General features: G+C 40.3%; 1 protein-coding gene across 1 annotated transcript in view; it reads right to left on the reverse strand.

Annotated features, from left to right (window-relative positions):
* Positions 1 to 1319: 1319 nt before the first annotated feature.
* The window catches only part of Taf3 (TATA-box binding protein associated factor 3), a 190517-nt gene continuing 178246 nt past the window's right edge, over positions 1320 to 13590 (reverse strand). The window contains exons 5-7 of the mRNA XM_008825121.3: positions 5768 to 6017; positions 3257 to 3363; positions 1320 to 1997 (exon numbers count right to left, since the gene is read on the reverse strand). Coding sequence (XP_008823343.1) covers positions 1880 to 1997; positions 3257 to 3363; positions 5768 to 6017 — 475 coding nt within the window. The 3' untranslated portion in view covers positions 1320 to 1879. The remainder of the gene's footprint in view (positions 1998 to 3256; positions 3364 to 5767; positions 6018 to 13590) is intronic.

A 13590-nucleotide genomic window follows, 5' to 3' on the forward strand; every position in this document is an offset into this window, starting at 1 on the left:
CGAAACAGCCAATAATCTTTATTTCGCACTTCCCCCACCCCTCTTCCCTCTCCAAAAAAGCACTAATGGGTGTATTTGTGCATGTGAAAATATCGTATCAAGTATTTAGAATGGTCTCTAATGGATAAAACAAAACAAAACCCCACATATCTCAACATAGATGCTTTTGGGGGGCAGGGGTAGAAAACGTCTGGCTTCCAGAACAAGGAGGATAATGGTACTCTACACGCTTCCAAGGTCAGCTCCATTCCCACTGATCTGCAACTTAACATCAAGGCAGAGAATCACACTTCTGAAACCACATTATATGTTTTAAAACAGGACTAATTTAAACACATATCAATTGAGTTGGCAGTTTAAAAAAAATCACATTTTCTATTAATATATTTGTATTAGGTTCAAATCCCATATTCTAACATTCAAGATAGCCTTCACATGTGCCCAAATTGGGATTATTTCAAAATCAAGTAAAAGTCCATAGTTATTCCAAAGTCACTAAAATATGCTAATAAAGTTAAATTTGATGTTTTTTACATTAAAAATAAAACATTTGGTTTAAGTTTCAGATATCTATAACATATAATAAATAGTGGGCAGTATAGTAATATAATAAAGTTTTGTGATACCCTGAAATTTGATGAGCTTTCTTTAAAAAATTCATAATATACTTCATTTCAACCTTAAAGCACAATATCCATGAACAAATTTGTAGAAATAAAACAATATAAACACAAAATGCTACAGTTTTTTTTTTTTTTTTACTTTTGTGGAAACTACATGTCCTTTTAGTAAAAGTCAGAGGATTTACAGAGATAACAAAACAATTTCAAACCATCAACTGTAGATTTAAATTGCCTTGTTTCCTTACAACTGCTAGGGTCCTTTCCCCACCGTGTTCAGGGCACCCACCGAATTCTGGGCGCCCACCGTGTTCCGGTCACTATGCACTTCCCTTCAGCCCAAGGGAAGTGACTCTGGCCGACTATGGCTCTTTGCTCACGTGCAACAGTAATTCCTGACATGGCTGAAACCAGGGTGGATTTCAGAGAAAGCCAGAATTAGACACGATAAAAAAGTTTAAAAATAACTACTTCATAAATATTTATTATTTACATTAGTGGGAATCTTTTCAGTATGAAGAGATTTTATACAAGTTGATGAAATGTGTATGTGGTGAGAAGACACCCCAGCAGTTTAAAGAAGGGCAAAATTAGAATGCAACCAAGTTATAAAATACGCTAAACGAAAATAATCTGCACGGAACCAAACAGGACATGATAGAAACCCTTTTCTTAAAAAATATAAGGTATTTCACAAAAGCCTGAACATTTTACATGTTAGTACTAAAAACGGGGTGAAGTGGGGGAAGCTTCATATATTCTTACCCACAAAAATATTTAGCAGTCAGTCCTCCAACTGGAGTGTCCTTTTGTTATGATTACCTCACAATGGGGGGAGAAGAATTGCAAACCCTACAGACGAGGACGATGCCATCCTTAAGTTCCAGTGGAGGCCGTCTGTACATCACCTTCTCACCTATCGCCTTCATGAACGGCCCTGGAGAGATGAAAGGAAAGCAGGAGGAAGACGTGTGGTCTGGCTAGTACTACTCCCGTCAGTGGTAATGGGATGATGGAGGTGCAGACCTTGGGCCAGCCTCCACTGGAGTTTTTCTTCAATCACACCTCGAGGTCGGAACCTCAGGTAGTGTGTTCCAGAAGGGGACATCTGGAGCAGATGGCGGCTCTTGTCCTTGCTCTTTCCGGGTGCATCATCCACAGGGCCTGGGGAGACGGGCCGGGCCGGCAGAACCGCCCCGACTCTGTCCAGAGGGCCAGGGGCAGCAGGCACGCTGCGCTGCGGTCCCGCCGGTCCGACGTCAATGCGTGCGGTGCTTCCTCTTCTTGTGCCTCTTGTCTTTCTTTATCTTGTTGGCACACTTGGGACAGAACCACTGCATTTCTTCTGGTGGGGCGGCCATTACTCCAACACAGGGCCTAGATGCCAAAATATGATCAGATAAACAAGTTTCTTATGTTCACCAGTTTCCTGTTTTGGAGACAGGGTCTGGTTTGTATACTATGTTTTTAAAGGGGTCATCTCTCTAAGACTGGCCCTGGACTCCCAGGATCACCTTGAACTCCTGATCCTCAAAGCCTCTTCTATCACCTGAGCTGGGATTATGGGTAAGCACCATCAGTTTGTGGGGTTCTGGGGATGGAACCCAGGGCCTCATGCATGCTAAGCAAGCATTCTACCAACTGAGCTACATCAATGACTTCCTTTTCTAAATATTTAGGGTTGGCGAGCAGGCACAGCAGGTAAAGGTACTCGCCTCTAAGCCTGAGGTCACTCCCCAGAACTCACACGGTAGAGAGAACCAACTCTTTCAAGTTGTCCTCTGACCTTCACAGGCAGGCCATACTATGTTTGGGCCCATGTGTGCCCCACCCCATAATAAAAATAAACATTAAAAAATTAATTTTCAGTCTATAATGTATTTACCAGAAATCAGCCAAATGGCTCTAATTTACGTAGTACATGTTGGGAATGTGGATTATCTTACTACATGGTGTCTTCTGTATAGGCCGTATGGGAGATTCATTAATTTACTTAGCCTTTCAGCCAGAAACGGTATAATTCTTTTGAGCAATGGCTTTGCTTTTATCTTTTAATTTTCTAGGGGATGGGCAGAGGTAGGGTGAGGAGCCCAGGCTGCCCTCAAACTCTGTAGCAGAGGCTGGTCTCAAACTTGTGATCCTCCTGCCTTAGCCTCCAGAACTCGGATCACAGATCATGGCATGCACTGCCACACCTGGCTCATCGTTTTCATACTTCATAACTCAACAGGTCATTGTTCTACATGTGACATTTTAAGCATGAAATAAGACAATGTATTTTGGTTAATGATCTTCAGTTTGGGGGAACTGCTGAAGAGACTTAAAAAGCAAACAAGCCGTCTTTGACCCGCACGCTGTAGCACGTAGACAAAGGGGCCATTTGCAGTCAAGCGCCAGAGGAAGGGCAGGGACGTGCCCGCATTTCTTATTAATTCTGTAAGAAAGGGAAGGTAAGTGAGGCAAAATATTAAGACTCCATGGTGATAGCACCATGATTGTTTTGCAGTTAATTTCATCTTGGGAGCCCCTGTTTACTCCATATTGTCCTCTAAAGACACTGACTGGGCTGGAGAGCACCTGCTCTTGGGAGTGACCTAAACAGCAGCTACTGTACCCAGGGCACCCTGGACACTCACCAGTGGTACCAGTCGTCACAGTCGTCACAGCCGATCATGGGACTCCCATCGTCAGGCTTGTTACACCCCGGACAGATCCAGATCTGATTGCCCCACTCATCACGGATCTGATGTTACAGGAAGAAGCAAAACCAGAGATGGCGTGGGAAAAGAACCAAGAAAAGGTCATTTTAAGAATTTAAAAATGGTCACTTTACAGGGTAATGGTAATAAACCAACAAGCTAAAAATACAGTAGTCAGCACTTTTTATAAGCCACAATCAGCACTGTTTTGGAATTAGGTAAAGAAGAAAAGAGCTAGTTACTACATGTTATCTTCTTCCCTCCCTCCCTTTGTTTCTCTTTTTTGGAGACAGGTCTCATTACATAGCTCGGGCTGGCTTGGAATTCACTATATATCCTAGCCTGCCTTGAACTCCAATCTCCTGTCCCAACCTCTCAAGTGCTAGGCTTTTTGGTGTGTGCCACCACGCCTGACTTTGATGGCATGTCTAATGAATATTCTAAATTTTTTGTAATCATAAAAAAAGCATAGGAAGAAGCCACAAGCATTTTGTACTCATCTTTAGGAACAATATAATATGACCTACACAGTCTGCTTCACTATGAAATTTCTACAGTCATATAAACTTCCTGGTAGCAACAACTGACATCTTTGAAAGTGCTGGACTTCAGTTTCTTCAACCACGTTCATAGGCGTGGAATTAGCATACACAGCCAAACGTGCCTGTATTCCCTTATTACTTATTAGCCAAACCCTTCTCCTGAACTAGTTGATAAGATCAAGGATATAAAAGAGTGGTTACTAAGTAACTTTCCATCCCCCCTTTATGACATTTTTAGAAAAGTACAATCAACTAAAGGGCAAATGAAATAAGAGGCCCATGGGGGCAAAGAAGTGTGCATTTCATCATTCTGCACCAAATACTGCCTGCTCCGGAGTTTACTGGCTTAGTTCTCAATAGGAAGCATCCCTAACTGTATGACTTCCTCAAATGTCACATCATCAAAAGCAATTTTTTAAGGGCATTGAATAGGAGCACTAAGTAAACACTCATTTCTAAGTGCTTTCACAGTAAGACAACATACAATTTCATTGTATATTTTGCAAGGTGTGGCTTCTTCCTATGCTTTTAGATACTCCACTGACCAGATATGCAACAGTGAGTGCTTCTTGGGTTATGAGGTATTGGTATGTGGCACACTATTCATGGGCTTACTTTAAGGTCTACTATTTTTAGAAAAGTTTCTACAAAGGCAAACACACTGATATGAAACCCTGAAAGGAATCTGTAAGCAGCTGTGTCTCTCCCTGCCCTAACCAGGGAAGCAGCACAGGGGGAGAGAGAACCAGCAGTTACCAGGCACCAGCTGTCCGGTGGCTGATGCTGGCCCAGCATCCTGTGCCCTGAAGCCACCATGCATGGCTGGTCCTGCTGCTGGTTGACCTTTCTTGATTAGCAGGCTGTGACTCTGTGGTTCATAAAAGAATTTGCCATAGCCCCACAGGAACACCCAACACTTTCTAGTTTACTAAGTTCTTGCAAACATACAATTTGGTTTAGTCATTGTAAAACAATCTTTGGCTAGTCTTAGAATAGGGAAACTGGAGCTACAGGAATCTCAGCGGCATTACCAACACCACACTATTAGGCAGTGAAGACTGGCCTCTGTGTCCTAATCCCACATTCTGTCCTCAGTCCACAAAGTGTCTCTTTAAGAACTAGAAGGCTTTAACCATTGACTATTCCACTTGGACTTGTCTCTGTGGAGCTCAAACATCTCATACAAAGCCAAAATCTTGAGAGCCACATACTATAGATATTACTGAGTCTAACACAACCCCCTTAGTTACAGATAAACAAACGGAAGGTGAGAAGGTTAAGTATAAACTCTTTCTGACCCACTCACTCGGGAGTGGTGCTGCCTCAGTTAGACCTTTGAACTGGTCCTTCAATGAGCCGATTTGTTTCTTACAAGTTTTTGTGCACTTTCTATTATTATTATTATTATTATTTTATTATTACTATTATTGAGACAGGGTCTTACTGTGTAGGCCTGGCTGGCCTGGAACTCACTGTATAGACCAGGTTGGCCTCAAGCTCACAGAAATCACCTGCCTCCACCTCCCAAGTGCCAGGATTAAAGACATGCACCATCATACCCTACCCACAAATGAATAATTTAGTTGCTCCATTAAGAAATTTAGAGTGGGATTTAAATATTACTATTTATTTAAATATTACATTTACATATTGATAGTGTTAAATTTAGTTATGTAGTCGTAGTTCAAACCAATATAAATATAAAACAATTTCACATTGTCTATGTGACTTAATGTGAACACTGTAACATGTTTTTAGCCAATAGGTTGAAACTGCAAAGGAAACATTTTTCTAGTTATGAAGCACTGCAGATTCAATATACACATAGAGCATGCCTTTCCAGTTGAAAATATTTCCATGATAGGCACTCAAGTAATTCCCTAAAGTGTTGTGAAAGTGTACCCACCACATAAGTGCTTACTGTCTCCGTCACCACACTTCGCACAGGAGCTTTGGAGCTTCCTGCTCCAGAGATGGCAGGGGCTGGGGATGGCATCAGAGCTGGGCACGCTGCGGCCTGTGCAAGCAGTGGCAGTGGCAGAGGAGAGGGGCTCACGTGCACAGGGACAGGGACTGGGGCTGGTGGTGGGGTTTTTGGTCGGTTCAGGGAAGGGGCTGGCTTAGCCTCAGGAGCTGGGACCACCTTGCTGATGACACTGTTAAAAGAGAGAAAAGCAAAAGTCAAAACACAGTGATATTTAGACAATTACCACAAATATTTTTTGTCTAAAAGTAAAATAGGGTTATTTTACTACTTAAATTTCATTTTTTTACAGTGTGTATATGTAAGTCAGAGGACAACTTGAGGGAATTTGTTCTGTCCTTCTACCATGTGGATTTCCAGGGATTGAACTCAGGTTGTCAAGGCTGTGGGAGAGCCTTCACCACTGAACAATCTGCCAGTCATATATATAATGTATGTATTTTTTCTTTTTGCAGTGTTGGGGTGGAACCCAAGGTGGGACTCTTGCGTGAGTGGCAAGCACTCTACCAACTGAGCTATATCCCCAGCCCTGCAAAATGCTTGTAAACCTGTAGCTGAAGAACTCAGAACTCAGGGGCTGGAGAGATGGCTCAGCGGTTAAGAGCACTGACTGCTCTTGCAGAGGACCCGGGTTCAATTCCCAGCACCCACATGGCAGCTATGAACCATCCTTAACTCCAGTTCCAGGGAAATCCAAAGCCCTCTTCTAGCCTCTGCAGCACTGAACGACACAGGTGCACGCGCTTACATGCAGGCAATACACTCATACACATACAATAAAAATAATAATATTTAAAAAAACCCTCAGAACTCAAGATTGATCATTAATTACTCTCAACTTAGATTAATGTTCAATTTTCCCAAAATGTCCCTCACTGATCAGGTATTTAGAAATATTTTAGCAACCAACACATAAGCATTAAAAAATATTTATTACTTTTATTTATTTATTTATTTATTTATTTATTTTATTTTATTTTTGGTCTTTTTGAGACAGGGTTTTCCTATATCCCCAGCTGGCCTGGAACTCACTATGTAGACCAGGCTGGCCTTGAACTCACAGAGATCTGCCTGCCTCTGCCTCCCAAGTGCTGGGATTAAGGCACGTGCCATTTTTATGTTTCTGAGTGTATTGCCTACATGTGTGTAAGTGTACCTGCCCGTGGAGGTCAGAATTGTAGTTATGGATGGTTGTTAGCTGCCATGTGGCTGCTGGGAATTGAACCCAGGTCCTCCACAAGAGTAGCCAGTGCTCTAACTGCTGAACCATCTCTCCAGCCCCTCTATCCCCAAGCTACTGTTTAGAGGACAAATATCAAAGCCCAGGACCTGTCAAAACCATGAAGTCTAACAGAACTCCTGCCCATATTAAAGGCTCCCAATGTTCCCCACTCTGATAAAGCAGACCTGGGTCAGATCCTAAAGATTATCACTCTAGTGTTCTAGGATAGTATATTTCAAGTAATTTGGATTTCTGTGGCACCCAGATATCAAGCAAAAATTATCCTGAGAAGAACTGACTTCAGAAGAACAGCAGCACATACTGAACGACAACCAAGCACACAACAATGTGAAGTTACGTGAGGAGGATCAGAAGATACACAGCCAATACACAGACTCATAAAGACCACAGGTACTACAATTACCAGTCGTCCAACAATGCTGCTTACAATGTTAAAACAAAATAAAAAACAAAGCTTGAGAATAGTCTTCAGGTAAAAAGTTACAAGGTACCTAGCACATTTCAAAAGAACCAGACCTTCTAGAAATGAAGAACTGTACTGAGAATTACATCGCACTGGGTGGATTTACCAACAGATAAGAAACAAAAGCAAACAAAACTTTGAATTGAATGTCAGGACAGCAGAGACTTTCTAGAGGATAGCCTGAAGAAGCAAAGAGAATATAATAAGAAGGCCTAATAGTAAGTATTTCTAGAGGAAATACTCCAGTGAAAAATATTAATAAGGAATATTTAAGTCTTTTACAGAACTGGTGAAAGATACCAGTCTAGATTTTAAAAGCTTAACACATTCCAGGTCAAACAAGAAAAAGAAACTTAAATCAAGGCCATCAAAATGAAACATAAAACATTACAGATAAAAAGGGAAAACCTGGACAGCAGCCAGAGGGAAAAATAATTAATTTCTTTCACAGAAAAAGCAGACGACAGTTGACTTGTCAAAGCCATGGAGAAATCTAGAAGACCATATGCTAAACAAAGATGAATTTTTGAAATTTTATAGAACTAAGAGGAAATAAAGCCATTTTAGCCAAACAAAACCTAAGAATTTCTCACATGTGGGCCTGAACTATAAGAAATCCTAATTTTTTTGGTTTTCACATTCCTAAAATTAAGAACCTTTAAAAATGTGCATACTTGTCAATATTTAAATATTAAAATTAAATGGAGAAATTAAAAAATATTTATCTAGTAATTCATTTAAAAGCAATGGAGCTCAGGACATAATTCAGTCGTGTACCTGCTACATGTGAGGTCCTTAGTTCAATTTCTAGCACTGAAAAAAAGATACCTAAAGTAACAATAATGAACTCATTGCATGTTAACAGATGCCATGCTTAATTGTCAGTCACCTTGATCTGATTTATAATTACAATGGAAATACAGCTCTGGACATGTCTAGAAGTGTGTTTCCAGAAGGGTTTCAATGAGGTGAGAGCACCCCTGGGTATCAGATGTTACCATCCCATGGGTTGGGGCTCCAGACTGAATAAAAAAGAGAAAGTGAGCTGAGCACCAGTGTTCATCTCCTTCTGTTCCTGCCTGTGGGTGCAGCATGGCCAGCTGCCTCACACCCCTCCGCCTTTCCTGCCCCGTCATCATGAACTAGTCCCACAAACTGTAAGCCAAAATAAACTCTTCTTTCCTTGAATTGCTTTTGCCAGGTATGTTGTCACAGCAACAAGAAAAATAATTAATGAAAGAGATAGCATCTTTTTAAAAAAACTTCTTTTGATTTATTTATTTTTATTTTATGTGTATCTATGTTATGCCTGCAGTATGTTAAGTGCACCTATGTCATGCAATGCCTTCGGAGGGCAGAAGAGGGCATCGGATCCCCTGGAACTGGAGTTATGGACGGTTATTAGCTGAATGTGGGTACTGGAATTCAAACCTGGGTCCTCCCCAAGAGCAGCCAGTGCTCTTAACTGCTGAGCTATCTCTCCAGCCCCCTATATAGCATCTTTTTTTTAAAAAAAAAATTGAATTTTGTGTATTTTATACATGATATCTTTTTTTAAAGATTTTATTATTTTTATTTTATATGTGAGTGTATTGTGAGCATGTGTGTAAGTATGTCTGTGTAGCTGCCATGTGGGTGCTGCACCTCCTTCCCTGGCTCTTATAATCTTTTCAACCCCTCTTCTGCAATGGTCCCTGAGCCCTGCCCTATTACCCTGTGTTGCACAAGGAAGCTTCTTTAAAAAAACAAAAGTAATTATATGTTTGCTGGACATGGTAATTTATGTCTTTACTCTCAGTACTTGGGAGGCTGAGACAAGAGACTGTGAGCTCCAGTTCAGCACAGATGACACAGTGACATCCTGGACTTAATTTTGGGATAAGGGAAGATTTTATAAGCATTTTACCAAAAGCAAAAAGCAGAAACGGAAACACTTATCACTCACACTATACAGTTTTATCACTCACACTATACAGTTTTATCACTCACACTATACAGTTTTATCACTCACACTATACAGTTTTCTATGGCATAAGATACAGTAAGACAAAAAAAAAGGAAATTGTTTCAGTATACATTATGAAGGGGTCAAGCCTTATTACATCAATAATTCATTAAAATACAAAAGAAAAAGACATTGAAACATGAACAAAAGATAGCAAGTAAAACTGAATAAGCAGGATTACAACAGATAGGAAAAACTGTTTTACACAGGGCCTGAAAATGGGAATGCAAGAACAAAGTGACTTAAGTGACTGACTGCTCTTGCAGAGGATCCAGGTTCGATTCCCAGCACCCACATGGTGGTTAACAACCATCTGTAACTCCAGATCCAGGGGATCTGACGCCCTCTTCTGACCTCCATGGGCAGTGCATGACATGGGTGTAGTTACACACATGCAGGCAATACACTCACACACACAAAATAAAAATAATATTTTTCAAAACCTAAGAATTGATAAGCTCTAGATCAACAAATTCCACTTCCTGACACTTATCTAAAGGAAATAATTTGACAATTATATAAAGACATAGGGTAAACAATATTATTTTAATTCAGCTTATGATTGTAAAAAAAATAAGGAACTAGAATGATTATAACTTAAAATAACCTCGAATAAGGGATTATTAAATAACGATGACCAGGACACCACGTTATTATTTGAAGTGGTCACATACACATGCACACGCACAATATTTTTATCAAAAAGAAATCTGTGGCTAACACATATAACGGAAGTGAGGTTTTCTAAGAAAAAAAAATGCAAGCATGAATGTGTGTGTAGCTACAGAAAAATTCAAAAGGAAAAAAATGTATAAAACATCTAAAAATTGCCTGGGTACACTAGGGTCATAAGTGACTTTTTTGGCTTATCTGTAATATATATGTGCATATATATGTGTGTGTCTCTCTATATACACACATATATAAAACCTGTGTAATAAAAATAATGAAAAAGTAAAAGAGATGCATCTAAAGTGCTTCTGGGAATTTAAATAAGATTTAAAAAAATATTTTATTTATTACTTTTATTTTCTGTGTATGAGTGTATTGCCTGCGTGTATGTGAGTGCACCTGTGTCATGCAATGTTGAGGAGGTCAGAAGAGGGCTTTGGATTCCCCTGGAACTGGAGTTAAGGGCAGTTCATAGCCACCATGTGGGTGCTGGGAATTGAACCTGGGTCCTCTGCAAGAACAGTCAGTGCTCTTAACTGCTGAGCCATCTCTCCAGACCCTTAAAGAAGATTTTTAAGAAGGGATTCCACTATATAACTCAGTTTAGCCTTGGGCTCACGATGTAGCCTAGGCTGGTCTTGAACTCATAACCATCCTGCCTTAGCGTCCCAAGTACTGGGATCTAAACATGTACACCATGCCTGGCTTTTGCTAGAAAATTTTAAATGCTAGTTTGAGTTGTATACAAGTTGTTTACCTTTTTAAAAATGAATTAAATTTGGGGGCTGGAGAGATGGCTTAGTGGTTAAGAACACTGGCTGTTCTGAAGACCAGGGTTCGAATCTTAGTACCCACATGGCAGCTAACAACTGTCCTTAACTCCAGTACCAGGGGATCCTACAGCCTCTTCTGTCCTCCTCAGGCACTGCACGACACGGGTGCACTTACCTACATGCAAGCAATATACACATACAGAAAAAAATAATAAAAATAATAAAAGATCTTAAAAAATTTTTTTAATTAATTAAAAAAATTTTTTTTTGTCTTTTTTTGAGACAGGGTCTCCCTGTAGCCCCAGCTGTCCTGGAGCTCACTATGTAGACCAGGCTGGCCTTGAATTCACAAAGATCTGCCTGTCTCTGCCTCCCAAGTGCTGGGATCAAAAGTGTGTGCCACCACACCTGGCTAAATTTTTTTAAATTTATTTTTATTCTACTTGTATGAGTGCTTTGCCTGCATGTATGTAAGTGCACTTGGGTATGCAGTGCCTGCGAAGGCCAGAAGAGGATGTTGGACCCCCTGGAACTGGAATTTTGGATGTTGTTAGCCACCATGTGGGTGCTAGGAATTGAACCCTGGTCCTCTGGAAGAACAGTCAGGGCTCTTAACCACTGAGCCATCTCTCCAGCCCCTTTTAGGTTTTTGTACATATGTTAATATATATGCTTAAAAATTTACTAGGCAAAAACAATGGCTTGGCTAACACCTTCTAGTCAAATGTTGACCATAGTTCAGTTCTAAAATTATAGAATAAAGCCCCAAGCTAAGTCAAAGAGTTGCGCAATTTAGTTTAAAATGACTATATCATTATTAACATAAGGACCAAGAGTTGGTAGAGAATCTTCTCTAACTATGCTATATATTTGCATAATTAAAACATTAAATTGGAGTGGCCTTTAGATATTGCCACTGTTTGGATGTGGTCTGTCCCAGAAGGTTCACACACTTATGTGCTGGTTCTTCAGTGTGCTAATGTAAGAAGGGCTGGGACCCTTTAGGAGGTGCTGTGCTCAGTAGTTTTTCTTAACTTGACACAAACTAGAGACGCCTGGGAAGAGAGAACCTCAACTGAGGAATTTTCTTTACCAGATTGGCCTGCAGTCATGTCTGTGAGGCATTTTCTTAATTATTAACTGACGTAGGTGGACTCAGTCCACTGTGGGTGGTGCTATCCCTATGCAGGTGGGCCTAGGTATATAAGAAAGGTAGCTAAGCAAGCCAGTAGGCAGCACTCCTCCATGGTCTCTGCTTCAGATCCTGCCTTGACTTCCCTCGATGATGGGTGATGAAATAAAACCCTTTCCTCCCCAAGTTGGTTTTGGGCAGTGTTTTATCACAGTAACAGAAAAGTAACTACAACAGGTGGGGGTGTAATGCATGGTGATTTTGTGTATGTATGTGTGTGTGTATGGTGTGTGTGTGTGTGTGTGTGTATCCATAAATAAATATATCATATATTAATTCCAACTTTTTTGAGTAACAAAAGTTATTTAAGTAGACATTCAGTGTTACAAGACAAACTATCCTAACTTTCTGTCTTCTAGGGATTAGAGTGGCATTATTGTCACAAGTGACCCATTTTCCCAAGTCTTAAAAGAAAGTTCCCTAAAGTTTGTGTTATTTTGATTTTAGATTCTAAGTGACTTATGATAGCTGAATATATAGCTGTAAAAATAATCCTTCTATCATTTAATTTTTAGCAATAGACAAATACATAACAGTATAACATAATATGCTTTTGCATCCCTGGTGAGATAAAGCATCAACACTCAAGTTAATCCTAAAAGTGGCCCTGGATCCAGCTGGTGACCTGCATCACCCTCCTTCACAGTTTCATGCTTGTAGACAGTGTTTTGCTTCTTGGTGTTTCTGCCTGAAGCATTCCCTTTCCCCTCCTATTTAATTGCATAGGAAGTTCTCCTCCAGAGCTTTCTGTTGAATGCCACAGAGAAAGCAATACTACCCCCAGCTGTGTCCCACAATGGCTCTGTGCTGCTAACGTTACATCTTTTGGAGGATTTGGTCACAGTACCCTAACTGCTACAAACACTGGTGTTATTCATACAAACGTGCAGAAGGAGGGACTTTCAGTGGGATTTCTTTACCTGTTTCCCCACCACAAACCTTCGAAACAAATAGAATGGGTCATGAGCTGTAATGCAAACTCAGAGCTTGACAAGTCAATAAAGAGCTGGGCCTCGCCTTCCAGCCCACAGAGCCTCCAAGGTTAGAGGCAAACAGAGTTTGGGTATGTTCTGCACAGGGGGTTTAATGATCCTCATTATTCAGCTATTGTGTGCAAACACTATGAAACCAGTAATCTAAATTATCAAAGTCCAAATAACTAGCTACTAAAGTGCTAGCAAAGTTCAAAAGTTCCCTCACAATGGCTTACTTATTTACCCCTAAAAGTGAACAGCCATTTTTAAATGGTGACAACATGGCACCATAGGGAAAAGCTACAGGAATCATATCCATGAATTTTATGTAGCCTTCTAAATAGAAATTATTCAATGGAGAAAAACCATTCTAGTGGAAAAAAAAATGTTCTCTACACCAAAACTTATTTACTTTTTTGGTAA

Source organism: Nannospalax galili, unplaced genomic scaffold, assembly GCF_000622305.1.
Source record: "Nannospalax galili isolate Female #2095 unplaced genomic scaffold, S.galili_v1.0 scaffold209, whole genome shotgun sequence".
Classification (NCBI taxonomy): domain Eukaryota; kingdom Metazoa; phylum Chordata; class Mammalia; order Rodentia; family Spalacidae; genus Nannospalax; species Nannospalax galili.